Raw genomic sequence first — 23,536 nt, forward strand, 5'->3', positions numbered from 1 at the left:
TTCGATTTTAAAATGCTTTCGAAAACGAATATATATTTGGAGCAGAAGTACGCGGAGTCCTGTTGGCATTACTATCTTGTGTGTGGAGTAATTAAAGAGTGACATTTAAAGGTCGTGTAACTCGAGGAATATTTCCTTAAAAGGCGTCCTTTGGGCTATTTATCTTTGCCAACTGAAAACTCGCTTTCCAAACAAACCACGAACAACAATGCAAACAAATGATGGCAAAAACCAGATAGGGATTCGGCTCAAGACACTGCTCGCCACAAATTAAATCAAATTCCTCGTTAGACACTGGGGCAGATAAAGACCGAGGAAACCTAGGAAACCGAGGGAGATTCATCAGCCACACACTCAAAGCCACAGTTGGCAAACAACAAACACTGGGCTCGTGGCAGTGACAGGACATCTTATTTAATTTCCAGGGCCCAGGACCTGATTCCGCATCGCAGAACTGGAAACCGAGCATAACATTAATTTTTGTTAATCTATTTTCAAGTCGCTCTGGTCAGCAGCAGCAGCTGTGTTCCCCTTTTCTTCTGCTCGGGCCGCAAGCAAATATGCTGTCATTAATTTAAAACTTACACAAACAACCCGAGCTCGCACAACTTCCCTGCTGTCTGTCGGCCTTCTGTGGGCAAGGAATCCTCCCAGAGTTATGTTCATTAGCAGGCAAATGCAGGAGGCGCAGGGCGGACGACCAGAATTTAGTCGGAATTCCTAATGAGCAAGAGCAGCAAATCTAACCCAAATATGTCAAGACGATGGCTGGCATTTTGTGTGCCCTGCGCTGTTGCAGGGTGCAATGCTCCAGGAGGGTCAGCAGGTGGGTCTACACAGGGGGAAAAGTCTGGTTAGTGCGCTTAAAATATAAAGCAAGCATGGAAAATATAGACAGTTTTGTTGGATCTCTGCAAAAGTCAGCTTTACTATTTAAAGTAACTTTCCTTGCTTTTCTTATAATATTTGGAGGCAAATCCAGTTCAAAACTATGGCTTACATTGATGTTCTTTTTGGGTCGTATGTGTACAACATATATACTATTTAATTTAATAATTTTTTTATAATATTTGGAGGCAAATCCAGTTCAAAACTATGGCTTACATTGATGTTCTTTTTGGATCGTATGTGTACAACATATATACTATTTAATGTAATAATTTTCTTATAATATTTGGAGGCAAAGCCAGTTCAAAAATACCGCTTACATTTGTTCTTTTTAGACCTTACTTATGTATAAGCTCCAAACAGCTTTACTATTTAATTTAATAATTTTCTTATAATATTTGGAGCCTTTCAAAAATATGGCTTACATTGGATCTTTTTGGACCTTACTTATGTATAAGCTCCAAACAGCTTTACTATTTAATGTAATAATTTCTTATAATATTTGGAGGCAAAGCCAGTTCAAAAATATGGCTTACATTGGTTCTTTTTGGACCTTACTTATGTATATCTACTGTCTGCGGCTGATAAGCTCCAAAGAGGTGCCAGTTTTCTCCCGGTGCCCACGTGTGTGTGCAAAGTGGGTCTCTTCAGCTGGCAATGCATGTGCTAAAGTGTTGATACAAGTTACTTTTGCCATCCGCACCTCATTCCCTTAAACCCCTCGCTGTCCTAGCTCACTGACACACTATCCATGTGAAGAAGTCCTGGCTTCCTCTACCTTTGGCTCCACAGCTAGCCATAAACCACAAAGCCGGGGAGACGGGGAATCCCAGGACCCCGAGTTCAGACAGCTGAGCACGTAGCATGACGAGTTGACAAAGTGCATCACAGTGCAGCAGCTCTTCTTCTCGGTGTTTACACAGCTCGAAAAAGGCCTGGCCTTGTTTGCACTCATTTTGAATTTTGGAATTACTTCGCACATTAGCAAATGAATTTACAGTAGATTAGCAAATTCCGGCCTCTTGGTGTTTGTGATGAGGGCATCCATGACATGGTTCTTGGGGGAATAATATTTGTTAAATTGCCGTTTGATTTTCGTTGATTGGAATTTGCAGAGGTGACATGAGTGTTTGCTTTTCGGTCAGCCAATGTATACTGAGCTACACTAATTTGTGATATGTAATCAAAAACTGATTAATTTAATGCCAGCTTGAAATCAAGTGCCACTCACTATTTACTTTTCATTTCGAAATAATAGACGCCGCCTAATTGGATCAAACATATTCGATAAACATAACACAAATAGACCGTTCTTAAGCTTTTTGTTTATTATAATTTACACTTTTTTATGTTGGGTAGGATTTTTTGCTCCTCCTTATTTACTTTCAATTGCTTTTGGAATAACAGAATATATTACTTGATTTGTGTTACCAGCTGAATTCCCGAAATTGTTGTAACAGCAAGTTTCGGCCAGTGTAATACAGTCTCCACGAAAATTAATCTTCCCACTCGGCACATGTAACTCTCTGTACCCGTCTCACTCCTTCATCGCGCCGTCTCGCTTTATCTCCATATTCATATGTGCATTTTGTTACATGTTCGCGTGTATTTCCCTTATGGCTTGTTTTGGCCGTCCTTTCCGCTTTCCCGGCCATTTTCCCTTCGGCCGCATTCATTTGCTGCTTTTTCTTATTTCAGCTCGAATTTGTGTGTTATAATTTATGCGCATTTTTTATTAAATATTTATGTTTGCGCCGAGTTCTAAGCCACACAACCGCACTCCCCCGTCCCGGGTATCATTTCCCTTAATGGTGTATTTACGCTCTAAAGCGTGTAAATGCTTTCCATTCCATTGTTTTCCCTGCTGTTGACAATTCGAAGAAGCAGGGCTTGGGGTTGAAAAGGGGTTAGGGGTTAGGGGTCAGGGGTCACACCCTTTCACGCACACATTGTCATAAATAGTTTTGTTCAAAGAGACCGCAGCAACTAACATTTAAGTTTTCAAACATTTCAGTGCGCAAATTCCTGGTCAACTTGGGGAAAATTCACTTGGAAATTCGCTTTCCCTTTAGTGCTTCTGCCTCTAGTTGTTCTGGTTGGTATTTGACTTGGCTAATGCGAATGCGAAATGGAAATTTGCATTTGTACAATGCAAATCCTCTGGCATTGGTATTGAACAAATTGCTAGGTTATTATTTTCATGTAAAATGTATTACCGATGCTATTTGCATAATATATTTCCCATTTATTCAATGATATTATTTGTGGGATAACATGTTGAAATGAGAGAATGTTAATGTTTTCTATATAAATGAAATCCGTGCAATGGTAGCTGAAGTGACAGAATTGCTTACACTTTCCGCAACAGTAGTTACAAACAACGGGTTTAATACTAATATTAAATAAAAAATAATAATAAAATGTAACAAAAAGTAATAATAATTGCCACAAAAACGTTCACATTCATTCATAAGAGTACGAAAATTAAGCATGCTCTTTTGAATGCAATGTGTTAATAATACATTTTCCGTCCGTGTCCAGTACTTTTAAAGTTAATCTTCACTAATTGCACCTTGTAGTGCAATTAAACTGAATGTCAAAAAAGCGAATACAAATACAGCCATCTGAGTGATTGATTGATTGATGGTTCGATTGGCTAACGAACAGTTCATGGCCGGGCCAAAGGGAACGAATGCGCCATGACCACGACGATAACGGCCAAGACTGCGCAACGGCAACAGCAACATCAGCAGCAGCAGCAGCAACAGCAGCAGCATCAGCATCAGCCAACGAGCAATATGAATGGTTTTCGAATCACCGGCTATCCCGCAGCGGCCACGCCCCCCGCCCGAAGCAACCCCATCTACGCGAAGCCCAACGCCCACGAACTGGACCTGCACATCAGCGAATCGCTACTGTATCCAGGTAGCACCACCCAGCAGCAACAGGCCCTGCAGAGCTCTCCCGGGCCGCCGCCCCAACTGACCAGCATGTTGCCCAGTTCCGGATTGCCCGGAGCTGCCCAGCCGATCGCACTGAAGGGCAATAATCCCTTCCTCAACAGCCCGTCGCCCACAGAAGCGGCGCCCAGTGTGCCAGCAGGCATGTCTAGTGCAGCGCCAGCCACATCTGCAAGTTCTGGCAATTATGAAATGCCCGAGTACGCGGAACCATCGCGATTGCGCGGACTGAAGCAACGTCCTCACAGCATCGCAGTGGGCGGGGCGCCAGCCTCCAGTTTCGTGGACTACAATGCCCAGCAGCAGCAGCGGCTGCTGCAGCTATCCCGCCAGCAGCAACAGTTGCGCAATGCGGTTACAGCGGCAGCGGCGACGGCCAATGGCGGCGATAAGGAGACCCTGTATGCGGCACTATTCCAGCAGTATAGACAAAGTCCCACAAATGGACAGCCCGCTCCGCCGGTGCCACTGCACCGGAAACCCGCGGCAGCTCCAGTGGTGCCGCGGAGGTCGCAGAGCACGCCGCGGCCACCACTGCAGCAGCAGCAGCAACAGCAACAGGCTGGCATGAATGGCCACATCAATGGCAATGGCACCCAGCGACCCAGAAGCCTGGACCGCTTCAATGGGGGCCTGCAAGCTGAGGCGCCACCCATACCGCTGAGGCGCTTCCCCAATGGAAATGGCAATAACAACGGCACACTAAGCCGCCAAAAGAGTCCCAAGAAAAGCAGCAGTGCGGACAATATGCTAATGAGTCCGGCCGGCAGTCAGGTGAACACCATGCGACACTCCATCAGCTTTCACGGCAGTCAGGAGGCGGAGAATGGCAGCAAAGCCGAGCAGAGCAGGCCCCTGAGCTATGCTGCACCTGCACCTGCTCCAGACCAGGCGTACTTGGAGCACCAGTTGCGGGCCTATTCGGAGCAGCTAAGAACCATAACAGAAAGTGTGCGCAAGTACTCCGAGCAGGCCAAGTTACTTTCGGAGCTGAAAAGACAACAGCAACTGGCCAAGCAAAGTCAGACGAATCTCAACCTGCTTACGCCGACCAGCTGCAATAATAGCACTGGCAGCAACGGCAATAACAACTTTCAGCCAAATATGATTTCCCCGGAGATTGTGAGCAAGTCACTGGCCTCTCTCTCCACCAGCCAGGCCAATGAGGCCCAAACGCCCTCCAATCAATTGCGACTCTTTCTGGACAACATCAGGAGCAGTATGCGACAGGAGTACCAGCAACACATGCCCGAGGATGTCCTGAAACCCACGTCAACCCTAAAAAGAAATGGCACTGAATCGTTGCTGGCTTCCAATACAACTGGCAAGCCAGAACCGGAGGCCACGCCCACGCCCACGCCCTCGGATCAACTGAGACAATTCCTCGATGCCATACGCGCCAATAAAATACCTGAGAGTGTGGACAAGCCCAAGATGACAAGCTCGCAGACGCTGGACTCGTTCATCTCGAAACCGCTCCAGATGCCAGATGTTACGTCCGGCACGCCGGGTGGCGGAGTAGTGGGTGGGCAAACACCGACGACGGCGGCGGCGGGAGGAGTAGCCAATGGCCAAACTAATGGCATACCCACGCGTCGGAGACCCAAGAGCAGCATAATACCCAGCAGCAGCAATGGCAAGCTAGAGCAGAGGGAACACTCCCTGGTGACCTCGGAAAGCTTCCATCAAATCTCCGACAATCTGCGACTCATGAGCGAGGACCTGCAGGCCCTGAGTCCCAGCAAGGCGATTCCCAGCTCCGCCAGCAGCAGCAGCCTCAAGAGTCTGGCGGCCAACGGCGGCAGTTCGCTGACCACGGAACTCCGGGTGATAACCAGCTCCCCATACAGCACCTCCCCGAAGCTGCAGCAGATGGTGATGAGCAAGTCGAACAGTTCGCTGGGATCCGTGACCACGCCCTCGACCGCCACCACCACGCCCTCCACTGCGCCCATGATCACCGATTTCAATGAGATCCTGGATAGCTTCCAGGCCATGGCCGACAAGTACAAATCGAAAGGTTCCTACGACTATCTGCGCAAGTGCTCGGAGGCCCTGCGGCAGCATTCGCTGCAGCTGAAGCTGCAGCAGCAGCACCAGTCGCATCAGCAGCAGCAGCTGCCGGCCCATCAGCAGCAGCAGCAGATTCAGAACGGATTCGCCAGCGACGACAACAGCAGTTCTTGCAGCACGACTCCCGGAAGCATCCGGGAGGCGGTCCAGAACCTGCTCCTGCAGCCGAGGAACGGATTCCAGATCCTCGACGATCGCATGCGGCTGTTCATCGACATAATCGACAGCCAGGATCGATTGAGTCAGGTGGGTTCGATGGCAGTTTCACTTTGCCTTTCAGCACTACCCTTCCCCAGTAATGTTGGTCTTATCAGTTAATAAACACATGTACCTTAAATGTTTCAGTTATCAGATTTAGTGGTCCCTAAACCTAACGAATTCTGCGCAGAAGCTCTTAGAACACACATCACAAATCAAATATAATTATTATGAACCCCATGTCAGCAGCAGGCGTAATCAGTTTTCCCAACTCCCCAGTGCCTTTCTATATGTATTGCTAATTTAAAATCCTTATTTATCTTGCAGGTATGTTCCGCCCTATGTGTGTTACGCAAAATTGCAATTTAATGAGTAAGTCAAGCATGATGGCGAATAAATTTAAGAAAAGCCCCACCCCCCACCCAACCATAAAATCACATGTACATCAGATACGGTTTTATTGCCGTTTGCCTTACATAATTCATCATCGTCGGAGTGACCAGGCTCGGGTCATTGCGCTTATCTGCGTCTGGCCAAAAGTCCTGCGTGCACTCACTCTGTGTGGCTAAAAGCCATCAAATCAGTTAATGACCCAGAAAGTTCAGCTTAGGAGAGTGGGGCGTGGATCAATTTCCATCAATTTTCACCAAATTTGCTCAGAGCCAATTAATTTTAATAAACTACAAAGTCATTTCGCTCAGCAAGTAAACTAATCTCGCCCAGGCCGAAATTGAAATTTTAATCGACAATTTCTTGGTGGCACATAGAGGCCATAAAGCCTGCCTCACGCACACACCGGAGCTGTGATGCTGATGCTGATGCCCAAGTAATCAAGTGAGACGGGCCGGGAAAGCTGCCAAATGTAGATAATCAGAGGGCAAATCAGCCTGCCAGTTGATATGCTAAATAAATCAAGTCCCAGGCGAGGGTGAGGCGGAAATGTCTGTCGACGTCTTAATAACACCTTTTCGGTCACCCTTTCAGGTCCTGGATTTCGTGTCCCTCCACTCGCATAAACAATATTGCTAATGACAAATGGAAACTAGTTCTAATTGTGGGCTTTGTCGGGGCACGAAGATCTCGGCCCGGTCTTATTGCTCATTGCCTTTTCTGGGGTTTGGGCCTGATTTAAATGTATGCGGTCTGGCAAGCGGTGACTGTAAAGGGTTCATGTGTGAACGTATTGGAGTCCTTTGACTCCTTGGGGACGCATGAACGGGCATATTGGAGTTTATATGTCTGCCCTGATTAGTTTGCCTGCCCTGATTCAACTATGTGAATGCCTTACAATTTCACTAATATTTGATTTTAAAAGCATTTTTAAAGGTGCCTTCTAGTAAACTACAATGCACTTTCGAGCTCTGACCTTCCGATTCTTTTGCACACTTTTAGACACGTTGGTTACTTGGTAATTTCCAGTTTGTTACATGTTTTTATTAATTTAACCTGTATTTAGGTATTTGCTACAGCTCTGAAACACATTCGTTTACTTCATTTTTGGCAATTTGCAAAAGATATTCCTGCAGCATAACTGAAACATGAAGTGGCCAATTAAAAATGAATGCAAATGTTGTGTTTTCTGCAAAATTCCAAAAGGGAATAAATTGCCATTTATTTGAGACAATTTCTGGGCCAAACAGTTTCACAACCTGAGGCCTGAGGCTGGCCTGTTATTCCATTTAGGCGATTGCGTTGGTATTTGTATTTTTCCAACAAAACAACACAAAACGCAAACAATAAGAGTAGAATGCTGTCCATGAAACACACACACAGTGCTGCCGAAAAGTATGCTACTCATAATGCAATTGCAAACAATTAAGCTGGGCTGAAGTAATTGCATTTCCACTGCACAACAATTCACAATTTACAATTTGCATTACAAAGTAATTATTTCTGCAACAGTGCGCCCGCATTTTTCCGCTCCTTCCCCGAACACTTTTGCGAATTTTCCACCATGTTGTTTAGCAAATGAAGTGCAAAATCAACGCGACGTCCACTGGACCCACAAGCATTTTGGTTATTCGACTATTGACAGCATGGCCGAATGACATTTATTTTAATTAGCTCCGCAAACAACAAAAGCGGACCGGTCGCCGCTACGGTATTATAAACCAGAAGGATTGCCGCGCCAGGACCCGGAATTCACTTTTCGCCTCCGAGCAATTAACAAATGCAATTTTGCGGCCTTTAATGTTTATTGTGTGCGTGTGCGTGTGCTTGTGTTTGTGTCTGTGTGGGTGTTTGTATGGGTGTGCGCTGTTTGCGGAGGCGTGAAAACCCAAAAAATAACTTTTTAATTACTATAGCGGACATTGCGGTTAATTACACTGGGCAACATAAGCCAATTTGAATGGATTCAACACGGAATAGCGTCGATTGAATAAAACAACGGACATGTTGCTTTCAGTTTTAATAATTATCAGTTACAGTTGGTTAAGTAACAATGCATCCTATGAACTTTAATACACACTTTTGCTGCTTTTCGGCAAGTGGAATCCAAGGCATTGCCCAGATATCTTGTATGTGTATTTCAAATAATATATATGCTTTGATTTCACCGCTGATTGACCTGCAGAAAGGGTACTTTTTCGCTTTTTGATTAAAACCGCAAAAGAACCAGCAAAGTGCGTGCTTAAAATAATTGCAATGTGCAGCGCTGAAAGCCCAGGACTCAGGTGGCTAAGTGGGGAGGTGGAGCAATGGTGGGATTGCCATTGTCAACAGCTTTCAATTGGAGGCTCAACGCCGTGTTTGCCGTGGTGCCACGCCCACTGTCCGATGATCCGCCCCTTGACCATGTCCCTTATTAATTGCGTGTCATAAATCATGATTATGCCACTTGCTGACCAACCGCTGGGCTAGTCGCAGTTATTATTATTAATCTTTGTCGCCCACACAAACACGCTCTTATGCACACACCTACAGATTTCCCTGGGGAGGGGCGTGGCAGGCCAGGGCAAGAGAGAGGGAAACAGACCCGTGCGGGGGAGCAAGGGAGCGCGAGTATAGCAAGCCATATGTTGGTTCCATGTAAATGGCGATGTTCATTCCGCCGACCGGCCTATCTTGATTAATTGCAAAAGTTTACCAGGACACAGGACCTGGACAGGGACACCGGACCATCGACCATGGACCACCGACCCTTGGGTCCATGGAAATATGTCAGCTGCTTCCCTTTTCGGTGGCCCAACAACAAGAAAAACAGTGGCCAACGAAAAGCGGCCAACAAAAGTCCGGTAACAAGCGTCATAACACGCGTATGTTGTCGCGTAAATTGGTTTTAATATTTAAAGCACTTCATTACTTGCGGGCTGAGAGGGACGGCACATTGCAGTCAAAGGCAGAGGGAAAGAGAGAGGCAGATAGGGAGCAAGGGAGACAGCAACGGCGTTGAGCCGCCGAAAAACGGGCGGCTTAATCAAGTGAAATTGAATCAACTTTTTCAGTCCCCGGAGACAACTGCAAATTAAATTTTAAAAATGTCCCAATTTCAACTTAATTGTTTTCGAGCCAGGTGACAAAAGCTGTAAGTTACTTTGAAGGATATAAGCTTAAGTTTAATCTTAAATAAGAACATTGCTGAATAAAACATGTAATTATGTGATATGCATGAAAGATTCTGAAAACGAATTCAATACAACTACTCGTAATTATTGTTATTTTGTCGTTAGGTATACTTTTTTTACAGAATTTTAAAGCTTTAATTACGATTACAATGTAAGTGGGAAACGGGCATTGCTGCCATATTTTCTTCGTTAAAATGGCTTTCGAATAGGTTCAGTGGTTTTGCAAAGATTAACCTCATCCTCGATTGGAAGAGAAGTTAACGATCAGACAAGCAGGGCGAAGTTTTATTTTTCTTACCCCTTTTTTAGCACTTTGTTTTCCAAAGCGGGGAGATATAAGCCGACAGCAGACGAAACGAGACTGTTTGCATACTTTCAGGCGCCTCTGACAGGGCGTCATATGCAATACACAGCAAAGTGCATATGCGTAGCTGGCTTCCCTCTCGCTCTCTATCTCCGTCTCTTTTCTTGTTATGAGAGCTGCAGGCAATCGAAGGCAGATCCTTGTCTCTTCCACTTTTTCCGTGCTGATTTTTGACATATTTTCTCTGGCAGCAGCAGCATCGCCGGCAAACAAACTAACAAACTTCGGGGCGTTTTTCAGGTGCAACTGGGTGAAAAGGGCTGCGATGGAAATTGGTGCAAGGAAATGGGAGAAGTAGGGGCGAGTGCTATGCAAATGGCGTCGGAAAATTGATACAACAAAAGGAGGGAAGAAGGCAGGTGAAAAAATCTGAAAAACTGCTCGCAGTAAACGAAATGCAGACGCCGTTTTTGCAATTTGTTCAGACGCCCCCAACTCCCCAACTCGATTTTTGAGCATATGCAACAGCTCAATTTTGTATTGAATGGCCCTGCACTTGCCTCAAATTCAGCAGATTTTTTCACCTCTTTGCCCGCCATATTGTTTGTTTGAATGGCAGCTTCATTAATGCGAATATTCAGCCGACTGACAATGCGATTCGAGCTACAATTTTTTCCTTTTAATACTACTGTAACTTCGTTGGCTTTTCTGTGTGCTTGATGAAATCGAATTGCAAGCAATTACTTTAATGTTACCACTACCACGCCCCCGCCAGTGGCCCGCCCACAATTTTAAAAGTGCAAAAGACCGCAACTCGTTTGCGGTTCTCGCATTTCGCGTATTTGAATGGAACCGCCATTAACTGCGGTGAAAGGTGAAAGGTGCTCAAATATCTTCGTATAAAAAATATATGTCCATGTGTGCGGCTGGGGAACATTGAACGCATCGGTTTTGATTGATTGCAATTGAATTCGAGGAGGGAAAAACAAGATTCCGTTGGCATTCCTTTCCTCCAGGATGTTAATGATGTGTGCACGTGTGTGCTGGCTCATAATTAAGAGAAATGTTGCCGGGAAATTAATGAAGTCAGAAATGGAAAACTCGAGCTGAGAGCGAAATATCAGTGGAAAAATGCCTTTAACAATATGCTATATTAATTAATATTGAGACGCATACTGAAGGGGAGGCCAAAAAGAAAAACATCAACATATAATATATTTCATACCAAAGTTCAGTGTATGATACAACTTAAAAACTGAAAAACGTTTATTCTGCGTTTTACAGTGCATACGCATTGAATCCACCAACGTTTCAAAGAAGACATTAGGTGACACATAATTCTGTTACCGCCTTTCATTTATCGTCTCAGAAAAAACACCAAACTCCTATTTTGCATGCAAATACACACCCACTGCCACTCACAAGAACGAAATGAAACCCTATATTTCCCTTGACTTGTTTTCGTTGCACATCTTAGCATCGATTACATTTTTGCCAAATTGAATTGTGCATGGCCGTGCTGAACAATAGGAAAATAACGAAAAGAAAATGGGAAAAGGGAATGGGAGAAAAAGAAATTGCTTCCTTGCATGTTTTCCATCCAGTCACATGTGAACAGAAACAGGAGGGGGCGGTGCTATGTCCTGAAAATTGGGTTGCCTGATGACAAGAGTTGAATTCAATTGAACGAAAAACTTGCAAAAGAGGAGCACCATTTGCATCGATGTGCAATTTACGGCCTAAATGTCAATTTCACTTAAGGCCAACTTTCACTTGGGCGGTGACAGGGATTCTATCTTTATCCTATTTTCGATCTGAGGCTTAGGACACTTTAAGGCGGTGCAATGTTGACACTTTAAGTATTATTAGTAGACAATGGAAGCAACGAAAGAGGAGAGAGCAAGGCAAACAGAAGCAGAGGCAAAAAAGAAAAACTTGACTTTTCCGAGTGCACTGCATCAAAGTCAAAATGGCGGTCGAGTGTGTTTATAGAGGAAGTGATTCCTGCCTAAAGTGGCATTCCACTTGCTGCAGATCTAAGCTACTGCTACTTAATAATTCATAGGAGTCTACAAATTATTAATCTTTACAAGTTTATTATCGGGAAAACATCTATAAATTTAAATAATAAATGATAAATCTTACCATTGGTCCATCTATGCACCGACAGTGCTCAGCTGAATAATGCCACGGTCGCTTTATGGAAGCCTGACTGTTAATCATTTTCAGTGCCTACTTTTAGGCTTTTGTCAGTTGAAAGTGCAGGCACAGAAGGCACAAGGATAATTGCAATCCCCGCTAATGCTGGCGAATGTGCTGTGGCTTTGTTTCAACGGCAACAACAATCGTCACTCAATTACTCCCGGAGCTTTGATGCATTTTCCTGGAGGCTAGCCGCCCACTGCCCATTTTCCTTTGCCAATCTGTGTTGACATTTGTCAACGAACTGTTTTCAGCAGACGCGCTTTCGCCTGTGTATTTTTTGTTTGGGATTTATTGTGTTTAATGTGTTGAAAAGTCTCCTTATTTATGGCAACTGGATTAGGGGGCTGGCCGCTCCCAGTTTTCCTCGTTTCGGGGGTGACAGCTGCGGAATAGTTGTCACATAGTTTCCATGTGTTGTCATTGTCTTTGTGTCGTGCTCGATTGTGTGGAAAATTGAAAAAGAAACAAACAAAACAGAGCTGAGCTGAGCCAAACGGAGAAGGAAAAACTCGTCAAGTCTTTGGTATTGTCTATACTCAGTTGTTGTTATGGGGAGAAAAGAGGAATTCGATTTGCCAAACGGATATTAAAGGTAAACATTGACTTGATAGGGAAAAGGCAAGGTTTGATTAAATGAAATCCCAGTGAGTTGGCATACAAAGTATGAGAGTCAGGGATCAGAGTGCTGAAAAAATAGTTAAAAAAGGTTTAATTTTTTGCACCTAATGTTTTGCATTTTCCTGTCAAGTAATATCATTCATTTTTCCGTCACCACAAATCTGCATTAAAATCGGTGCTCTTCTGTGATTCTATTTTTCCATTTGGTTTATATTTTTGTGATGGAATTCCGCCAGCTCGGGTAGATTTTATGACGATTTTTTTTATTATTTTGTTAGCTCTTTGGTTGCCAACAAAATAAAGTTTTATGACACGAAAAATGTTGCAACTAATATTTTAGACGTTGTATTGCTTTCAAGTTTTCTCTTTTATGTTTTGTATATGGCTGCCGCTTTCCGACAGAAAGCTAATAGTGTTTGGCCATTTTTCAAACTGCTCCTGAGGATGGAGGATAACGGCCAGCAACACACAACACGCTCAGTAGAGTGGTGCTGTCGTTAACTCAAAGTTTGTTAAAAATTTTTATCAGCATGCCGAGGCAATGACATGACCACATCACAAGGACGCGTATGAGGGAGCGGGATTTTGGGTTGGGATGTGGGGATATGGACACGGACACGGGCTGCCAGGATGCAGGATGCACGATGCAGGAGTATGAGGATGGGGATGTGGAGCAGCAGGAGGTGAAACCGCTAGCCACAACATGACGACGTCACTGACATGTGACCATACATACTAATAAAGCTTTAGTTGCTTGCTCAGAGCTGTTGAAATTTTTCAGCATTCTCTATCCTCTAATGAATTTGGTGTGGAATTTCAGTTAAGAAATAGTTTGGTTATTGATGGCTTAAAAGTTTTTGAAAGACTTGAGTGAAATTTCAAGTTTGACCGTATATGATGACAGCTTGGAATTTTACTTTTTCAGGTGCTTACCTCCCGACATCTACATTTTATGGGTGTTTGCTTCAAAAGTGATTCCAATCCTTTCTTGAGTACATTTATGACACACGTTTACTATCTTGTGCATAAATCGAAATTCGTTTTCATTTAATTTATGCCGTTCCTCTATTAAGCTTCCCTTATAAATTCATAGCGTATCGTGACTTCGTTTATCTAGTTCTGCGTAGCTTCATTTTCCCCAGTTCCTTTTCGGACATTTTTTCGCAGCAGTTTTTCATCGCCCGAACAGGAGATGACAAAGTCCGTGCAGGCGAAGATTAGTATTCCAGCTGGCCTGGCTTCTTTTCCATACATTTTTTTGGTCAGCTTGTCTGAGAGATGCCTTCTGGTCGATCCCTGTTCATGTTTCTGCTTTGCGAGCCATTTCCTTGGCTATTTCTGCAGCATTAAAGTTGCTGTTGTATGTTGCATTTACGCTCCAGCTCCGCTTGACAGAGAAAAAGACAGCAGCAGCGACACAAACAGAGAGGGAGAACGCAGACTTTTAGTGGCACCATTATGAGATGAAGGACCCTTTCAGCATTCGGAGCAAAGCTCAGTCAGTCAGGCAACCGCTTTATGTGTAGAGTTCATTACTTTTATGTGATTATGTGTCATGTGTGCTCTCAGCATGGTGGTGATAGTGTGTGGGTGTACGAGTATGTTTGGATGTTTGCGTGCGGCACATGTCAGTGTGTCATTGGCATTATTAGTTTTTCCGTAGCACACTTTTCCGACGCCCCCTTCAGCTGGCTTACATCTGTGACAGTTGTGCGAAAAACTTGTCCCAAAATTAGTTGCAATTATTTATGGCCTTTGCTTTTTGTGGCTTCGCTTTTTGTTCCGCCGAACTAGGGTAGCTAATCAGTTGAAAGTTGATGGAGGAATTTGTTTAAAGACCTCACAATCTCACTCACTAATATAATTATGACAAAATAATAGAGTAGTTATTTAATTATTTACAGCTCGAGATTAATCTAGTAGCACTTTGTAATACGAATAAACATAAAAATATATATCTCTTTCAGTGTAGGGTAATCAATTTCTTAACAAGAATTTTATATTGCATTTTAAATATTTTTTATGAATAAATATTTTAAAATAAATATTATAACATTTTAAACACTTGTATGAATAACATTTGCCTGGTTATTTGCTCAAGAGGGATGCCAATGTGATCTTGCAAGTAATCACACTTAAGAACACATACACTACACTCACTGCTCGACCGGTAAGAAAGATTTCTTGAACTATTTTGCGACTCTAAATTAGAAGACATGCCTTACAGTCTTCACTAGAAGAGTTTGGGACTTATAGGGCTACAAGAAAATATGTTTCCTAAACAAATATTGAAAGCGGCAATAACTATATGTTCCGATAGTAAGTTAAACATTCTTCAGGCTTTATTTAAGACAATTTTTACTACTCACTTTAAAGCAAAATTGTTAGATTTTTCGGATTCAATCCGAATTTGCCAAAGAAATTAACATTTTGCAGGCAAAATTGTGAGATTTTTCGGTTTAAATTATTAGGCGATCATAATTTCAAACACTTGTATAAATAACACTTACCTGGTTATTTGTTCAAGAGGGATGTCAATGTGATCTTGCCAGTCATCACGAACGCATACACTACTACACATACACTACATTCACTGCTCGACCGGTAAGAAAGATGACTTGGAATATTTTGTGACTCTAAATTAGAAGACATGCCTTACAGCCCTCACGAGAACCAGTTGGGAATTATAGGGCTATGGACACGAAAAATCTACAATTTGCAAAAAAAATATTTACACTTTGTGGGCAAAATTGAAAGATTTTTCGGTTTGAATTACCAGGCGAACAGGAATTCCAGAAGGTGACCAACGATCGTTTGGTTTTCGGTAGCAACTTGCTGCTGATTATGATCGCCTGGTAATTCAATCCGAAAAATCTACAATTTACCATAACTATTTACATTTTGTGGGTATGTACGTATGTATGTATGTATGTATGTATGTATGTATGTAAGTATGTATGTATGTATGTATGTATGTATGTACATATGTATGCTGTGTAATCTTCCAATTTTGCCTCTAAAATTTAAATTTTTTTGGCAAATTGAAAGATTTTTCGGCTTGAATTACCAGGCGAACAGGAATTCCAGAAGGTGACCAACGATCGTTTGGTTTTCGGTAGCAACTTGCTGCTGATTATGATCGCCTGGTAATTCAATCCGAAAAATCTACAATTTACCATAACTATTTACATTTTGTGGGTATGTACGTATGTATTAATGTATGTATGTATGTATGTATGTATGTATATATGTACATATGTATGTACATATGTATGCTGTGTTATCTTCCAATTTTGCCTCTAAAATGTAAATTTTTTGGCCAATTGATAGATTTTTCGGCTTGAATTACCAGGCGAACAGGAATTCCAGAAGGTGACCAACGATCGTTTGGTTTTCGGTAGCAACCTGCTGCTGATTATAATCGCCTGGTAATTCAAGCCGAAAAATATACAATTTACCATAAATACTTACATATTGTGGGCATGTATGTATGTATGTATGTATGTATATATGTATGTATGTGAGTATGTATGTATGTGAGTATGTATGTATGTATGTATGTGTGTATGTATGTACATATGTAAGCTGTGTAATCTTCCAATTTTGCCTCTAAAATGTAAATTTTTTTGGCAAATTGAAAGATTTTTCGGTTTGAATTACCAGGCGAACATGAATTCCAGAAGGTGACCAACGATCGTTTGGTTTTCGGTAGCAACTTGCTGCTGATTATGATCGCCTGGTAATTCAATCCGAAAAATCTACAATTTACCATAACTATTTATATGTTGTGGGTATGTATGTATGTATGTATGTATGTATGTATGTATGTATGTATGTATGTATGTATGTATGTATGTATGTATGTATGTATGTATGTATGTATGTATGTATGTATGTATGTATGTATGTATGTATGTATGTATGTATGTATGTATGTATGTATGTATGTATGTATGTATGTATGTATGTATGTATGTATGTATGTATGTATGTATGTATGTATGTATGTATGTACATATGTATGCTGTGTAATCTTTCAATTTTGCCTCTAAAATGTAAATTTTCCAGGAATTCCAGAAGGTGACCAACGATCGTTTGGTTTTCGGTAGCAACTTGCTGCTGATTATGATCGCCTGGTAATTCAATCCGAAAAATCTACAATTTACCATAACTATTTACATTTTGTGGGTATGTACGTATGTATGTATGTATGTATGTATGTATGTAAGTATGTATGTATGTATGTATGTATGTATGTATGTATGTATGTATGTATGTATGTATGTATGTATGTATATATGTATGTATGTATGTATGTATGTATGTATGTACATATGTATGCTGTGTAATCTTTCAATTTTGCCTCTAAAATGTAAATTTTCCAGGAATTCCAGAAGGTGACCAACGATCGTTTGGTTTTCGGTAGCAACTTGCTGCTGATTATGATCGCCTGGTAATTCAATCCGAAAAATCTACAATTTACCATAACTATTTACATTTTGTGGGTATGTATGTATGTATGTATGTATGTATGTATGTATGTATGTATGTATGTATATATGTATGTATGTATGTATGTACATATGTACAGCAGTTCGCTACCGAAAACCAAACGATCGTTGGTCACCTTCTGGAATTCCTGTTCGCCTGGTAATTCAAACCGAAAAATCTTTCAATTTTGCCCACAAAGTGTAAATATTTTTTTTGCAAATTGTAGATTTTTCGTGTCCATAGCCCTATAATTCCCAACTGGTTCTCGTGCGGGCTGTAAGGCATGTCTTCTAATTTAGAGTCACAAAATATTCCAAGTCATCTTTCTTACCGGTCGAGCAGTGAATGTAGTGTATGTGTAGTAGTGTATGCGTTCTTGATGACTTGCAAGATCACATTTACATCCCTCTTGAACAAATAACCAGGTAAGTGTTATTTATACAAGTGTTTGAAATTATGATCGCCTAATAATTTAAACCGAAAAATCTCACAATTTTGCCTGCAAAATGTTAATTTCTTTGGCAAATTGTAGATTTTTCGGATTGAATTACCACGCGATCATAATCAGCAGCAAGTTGCTACCGAAAACCAAACGATCGTTGGTCACCTTCTGGAATTCCTGTTCGCCTGGTAATTTAAACCAAAAAATCTCACAATTTTGCGCACAAAATGTAAATATTTATGGTAAATGATTATGATTATGATCGCCTGGTAATTCAAACCGAAAAATCTTTCAATTTTGCCCACAAAGTGTAAATATTTTTGGCAAATTGTAGATTTTTCGTGTCCTATAGCCCTATAATTCCCAACTAGTTCTAGTGCAGACTGTAAGGCATGTCTTCTAATTTAGAGTCACAAATTATTCCAAGTAATCTTTCTTACCGGTCGAGCAGTGAGTGTAGTGTATGTGTTGTGTATGTAGTAGTTATAATATTTATTTTAAAATATTTATTCATACAAAATAGCGTTGAGTACACTAATTTGTTTATTTTGTGTAGATTTGTATCACAGACAGAACAGAACACGAATCCCTAACCCACTTTTGATATATGGCAAACAACCTTTAAAGTTTAATGGCAATGTGCTGGTATTTTCTCCTCGAAAAAATTCCACAAAAAATGTTGCACTTGTAAAAGACTTTCTGAACATTTGCCAAAAAGTCCGGACTGGGCCCTGTTCACAGGCAGCTGGCCAGTAATGAGTTGCCAGCCAGCTTCCATTCATTATGGCCAGCTAACACATGGTTATATTACACATACGCAGTGTTGTACACCGAGAAACATGAGTTTTCACAAGGACGAGGAGGGACTTAAAGCTAGCTGATAGAAAAAAAGAAATTGTGAAAGAGGGAATTTTCATCGTTGTTCCATTGCCAACAACATGCAACATGGGAAATATGAACGAGGACCAAACAGGTTCCCCCTCGAAATACCCGGATGATTCCTTCTGCCCAACGTATGTAGTTAACTGTCTGCGGATTCTGCTAACAAGACTCGTCAGTGATTTGAGTGCTGCATACGAGTTTGTTATGCGAGTTGGAATTAGCATAGTTAGGATACAACGAGCTCCCTCCTGATTGCCAGCGAACCGCTCCTCGTAATGATGTGCAACTTGGTATCATCATGGTAGCAGTATGTCGGAACGAGATGGGAATGGCAACCTTTGGCTGCTGCTGCGATTTGTCTGTAGTGTCGGCATCTATTAATATTAATAGCTGTGAAATGGGGTCAAAGAGTCTTTCAAATTATTCAGTGGCTGGGAGTGAATTGCGGCGACTGGATAATTTTAAAATAACACTGTGCTTATAAGCTCTGAATATTATTAGGATTTAATAAACATAGTTTTTCTTTTCTTTGCAATACTAATCGATTCATAAATAACTAAGAAAGCATTCACTCAACATAAATTTGATCGTTTTAATTGATTATTTACAATTTCTGTACCACCAGTTTTCATATATTACTTAAAACCTTGTGCGTTTTTTGTCGACCTGCTTTCATTAAAAAGGATTTGTTTGTCGAGCCAAAAACTGCACATTTTGTGGCCCACATTTTGTCTACTTGAAATATCCCCACCACATTTTCCACTCTCGAAAGCCGTGCCACGGCTCCCATTTTCTTCGGTTCGCCCAAAAATCATTAGCAGGCGACCGAAAATTCAGGTCAGCCGCTTAATGTGCCGCATAAGTACCTATAAGTATGCAATGCACTTTCGCCCAGGAACGCCACACCTATCAAGTCGTACACCTACACAGCGTACACCCATACCGCCACACTCCACCCACACTGAGGCAGCGGCCACGCACAGATTGCGGCAACAAAATCTGTACACTTTGGCTCCATTAAAGCAGCACGCACGAAGAGGCCACGGCTGCCAGCCGTGAGCATCCAACACAAAAGTGTGATGTCAGTGGCTCACTCATATATCCCACCACCACCCACCGCCCCCTGCGGTATTTATTTAGCCTATAAAGCTTCAGTGGGTTACAGCCGTCTCGCACACCATCAAAGCGCTCATCCATAGGAGAGCAGCTGGGAAGACTGGGAAAAAGGACTTCTTGTATACGCGGACTGTGGGATACTGATTACTTCATTTCCCCGAACTTGTTGGTCGCCTATCCTCATTTACCTTCCCTTGAAATGCTGCAAGTTAAAAGGATTAGGGCCTATTATCATATGAAGTGTTTTGATTGGATTTTGTGTTCTTACAACTGCATTAAGATGGTTCTAAATGATTTTTCATAAATATTTTTTTGGCACACTGCAATAAGCAATTACGCAGCTAAAATATCTCGATCTTCTTGTTCTGAAGCCAAAGCTTTGCCACTTTGACGTATACAGATTAAAATTGTGAAATATGCACCATGACTAGGATTATTTTATACCACAGTTTGAAATCCGCTGCCTTAACAACTAAGACGACCCATCGAGCTGCAAGTACCCTGTATGAAAAACGGGGGAAAAACGAGTGGAAAGTGGAAAGTCGAGCGGAAAGTGACACACTAAACCAAAAGCAGAGCCTGCCGGCGCGGTTCATATGGCAGTTCAGTTCAGGCGGTTGCCGCTCTGGTTGGACTCTGTTGACCTAAAAATCTCATTTGCCGCATGCCCATTTCTGCCATCACTTTTGTTACCTTACTTTTGTCGCACCTCTTGACGGTGGGCGGCGTTCTTTGTTTTCGACTCTCGGTTTCTGCAACTGCGCCCCCAGCTAACGAAAATTATAGGAGCACAACAGCAGAGATTCTTTGATAAATATAAAACGCAAAAAATATATATATTTTTAGCTCATGAGAAAAATTGCAAAGAGGAAGTGCTGGAAATGAAATTTGAGCCCGCAGCGTGACCTAGAAGAAGCCGAAGGACCATATGTTCTACGCTCTCCATTTCTCCGTTCAGTTAATTTCCTGAGCATGACGTGCTGCTTTCCTGCCCTTTTTTTTGTTTTAGTTGTAGACAAAATTCTCGATTGGTAATCAAAGTCCTTGTTATAAAAGAACAGCTTCAACAAGCTTCAATTCAACAAACATAACTTTTCATGCTCGTTGAGCAGCTCTGCAGCTTTTCCAAAGGCAAATAGCAACCACAGACTCTTGATAAATATTTCATTGTCCTGTTTGCTTAGGCAAGTAACGGTGTAAACTTGAAAAAATATTTTTATTCCTCTTTTTCATTGGAGGTAAGCGTATTATTTTAACAACTGTGCGTACTAATAGTTGGAAAAGTCAAACGAAAACTGGGAATTAAATAGTACTTTTATGTCTAGTATGCTAGTGCTAAATAAATAAAGAGTCTTTAGGACGATTAATTAAATGTTTTAGATATACTCCAAATAAAATCAAAGAATATTAAAGGCTCATTTGGGCATTGTACATAGGTTACTTGCCATCACCGTTCCAATTCACAAGATACCATCCACTAATTGAATTTAAATCGGATTTAATGTCGTTTCACAAAAACGTTGGCCAGTTGGCACTGATTTGGCTCCAATTCCATTGGCTTTTCTGTCCTCTGCCTTTTCGGGATGTCAATCTAATAAAGTGCAAGTGAAAGCGGTGAAAATTCTGCTCAGTTCTTTGCTGTCACTTAATAATTCAATCCCAGAATGTAGGCAACGTTTGGTAACCCTCAACGCCAGGCAGATTTTATTATTTTTCCTTGCCTCTTTTTTCCCTCGCCTCGCCTCTTATCTTTTTAATTTTTTTCGTTTCACGTCTTTTGTTGTCGGTGGAAATGTCACATGGAAATCCAAATAAGCGAAGCAGCAGGAAGAAAAACGATGAAAATTGTGTTAGTCTCGCGACAGAGCTGACAAAATGATAGATGGAAGCCGCCCCAAAATGGCGAAGACCGAAAACCCGGCAATCGAGGGGGGGAAAATTAGCGTGGGCCTTAAAAAAGCTTCAAAAGCAATCAAAATGACAACTTAAGTAGGCTTCCCAACAACACGAAAGGAAGGAAAGCCGCGAAGGGAAAGTGAAAAGAAAGAACTAAGTTTAAATACAAGTACAAACGAAAAGAAGAGGAAAACTCTCCTCTTAGGGTTAGATGGGAGTCTTGAGAAATGTGGGCTCAATTAGGGCATAATTGTTTGTTTTCTCACTCGGCTGGCTGGCTAGCTGCTAATTGAAGCATCAAAAGTTTTTTATTGGCTCCCGCCAAGTGTGAAAGGGCAAAGATGTAATTCAATTCCGCGCTGCCCCGTGCCCCAAATGAAAATTGATGTTGGCTTAGCAATTATGAAAATGTTGGTTGCCTAAGGAACAGCTCCGCTGCGTCAAAGTTCTCCCAAATCGTGCGTAAAATTGTTAAACTTTACTGCACAAGTCGAAGCAGTTCCTTGGTAGGGAAAAATGTGTGCTCTCTGAGCCAGAACAGATTTTCATGCGGTTGTCTTCTCGGCGAGCTGAGAGCATCAGTTTGTGTGGGACCCAAATGCGCATTTAACTTAATCAAGATTTTAATATTTAAAGAATTTTCATTTTCAGACCGGCAACAAATTTGCCAACACACACACAACACACACACCCCACTCCTGCCATCTCTTATCACTCTGAAGACCTTTTCCAACTGTTTTGTGCTGGCAGGCAAAAAAGGGTTCTTCGTGCTGTGTTCTTGCTACCAAAAGAGGAAACTATTCTGCCAAGGACAAACAACATTATCTCTCTTACATGATGCTTGCCACACTTCAATTGCTTGTAAATGCCACACAATAGATACAGCCCCCATCCGCCCACTCCTCTTGATAAATTCCCAGCCAAGTTGTTGTTGAGAAAAGTTTACTGGTAGTTTTCCCTTTCCGGCTTCTGGCTGTCGGCTTGATTTAGTTATATGTGTTGCACATTTATTTATTTCGACAGGTTTTCTCTGTGAAAATCAATACCCAAAATGACAGCTGCTCTGTGGCTCCATACCCAAAAAACGTTTTGCGAATCCTATAGAAACTGGCCAAACATTTCTGTAAATATTTAAAATGAGGTCAAGGTAATTTCACAAATTTTAAGTGTGCGCAGGCATTAGGGCTTTAACGGGTTGAAATTGAGTTACTATAATATTTAATTTAGGGCAAGTTATTTTGCATTCATACACAACATTCTGCTATGGGTTTTCTTCTTAGATATACACACGCGTATGTCTTAATTTTCTAATTGCAACGTGGAATAATGAAAATTATATGCTTATCTCTGGGCTTACGGGTCCCAAATCCAACTGTTAGGAGATGCCACGGCTGTAAAACATTTACCCAACTTTCCTAATGGACTGTGGTCCATAAAAACTTTGACTATAAACTATATGGTGCGACTTCTTATAGCCAGCTCTGTGCAATAACTCAGTGGTTTCAACTGCTTCACGCTCTCCACGATACTAAATCATATTTAAAGGCGATTAAAAAGGGCGACGAGTGCAAGACACATAAATTATGAGGACGAGGCAGACTTGAGTCGAGAGGTGTTGGACCAAATCTCACACACGACAGGCAATTGGGGTTATGTGGGAGGGAAGAAATCCTCCAATCCACACACAGAAACAACATGTATCTGCTGCCAACAATGACAAATTACCAAAGCACAAAAATGAATGAGCGGAGAATCACGCAGCACGCAGACAGACGCGCAGAAAGTATCTTGCAGATACAACATGTTGTTAACAGCGACAATAACAAGTTATGAGGCGACTACAGACTCTCTGCATAACAATAAACAGCAAGTTGCTGAAATGTATTTCACAAAACTA

At 41.8% G+C, this 23,536-nt stretch overlaps 1 protein-coding gene across 11 annotated transcripts in view; it reads left to right on the forward strand.

Annotated features, from left to right (window-relative positions):
- Positions 1 to 23,536, forward strand: part of LOC6553906 (dystrophin, isoforms A/C/F/G/H) — a 136,006-nt gene that overhangs the window by 60,026 nt on the left and 52,444 nt on the right. The window contains exon 2 of one of the 11 annotated variants that reach the window (XM_015154803.2): positions 3,430 to 6,167. The exons of the other annotated variants lie outside the window; for them this stretch is intronic. Coding sequence (XP_015010289.1) covers positions 3,588 to 6,167 — 2,580 coding nt within the window. The 5' untranslated portion in view covers positions 3,430 to 3,587. The remainder of the gene's footprint in view (positions 1 to 3,429; positions 6,168 to 23,536) is intronic. 11 annotated transcript variants of the gene reach the window in all.

The sequence above is a fragment of the Drosophila erecta genome, unplaced genomic scaffold (genome assembly GCF_003286155.1).
Source record: "Drosophila erecta strain 14021-0224.00,06,07 unplaced genomic scaffold, DereRS2 tig00000000-arrow-pilon, whole genome shotgun sequence".
Classification (NCBI taxonomy): domain Eukaryota; kingdom Metazoa; phylum Arthropoda; class Insecta; order Diptera; family Drosophilidae; genus Drosophila; species Drosophila erecta.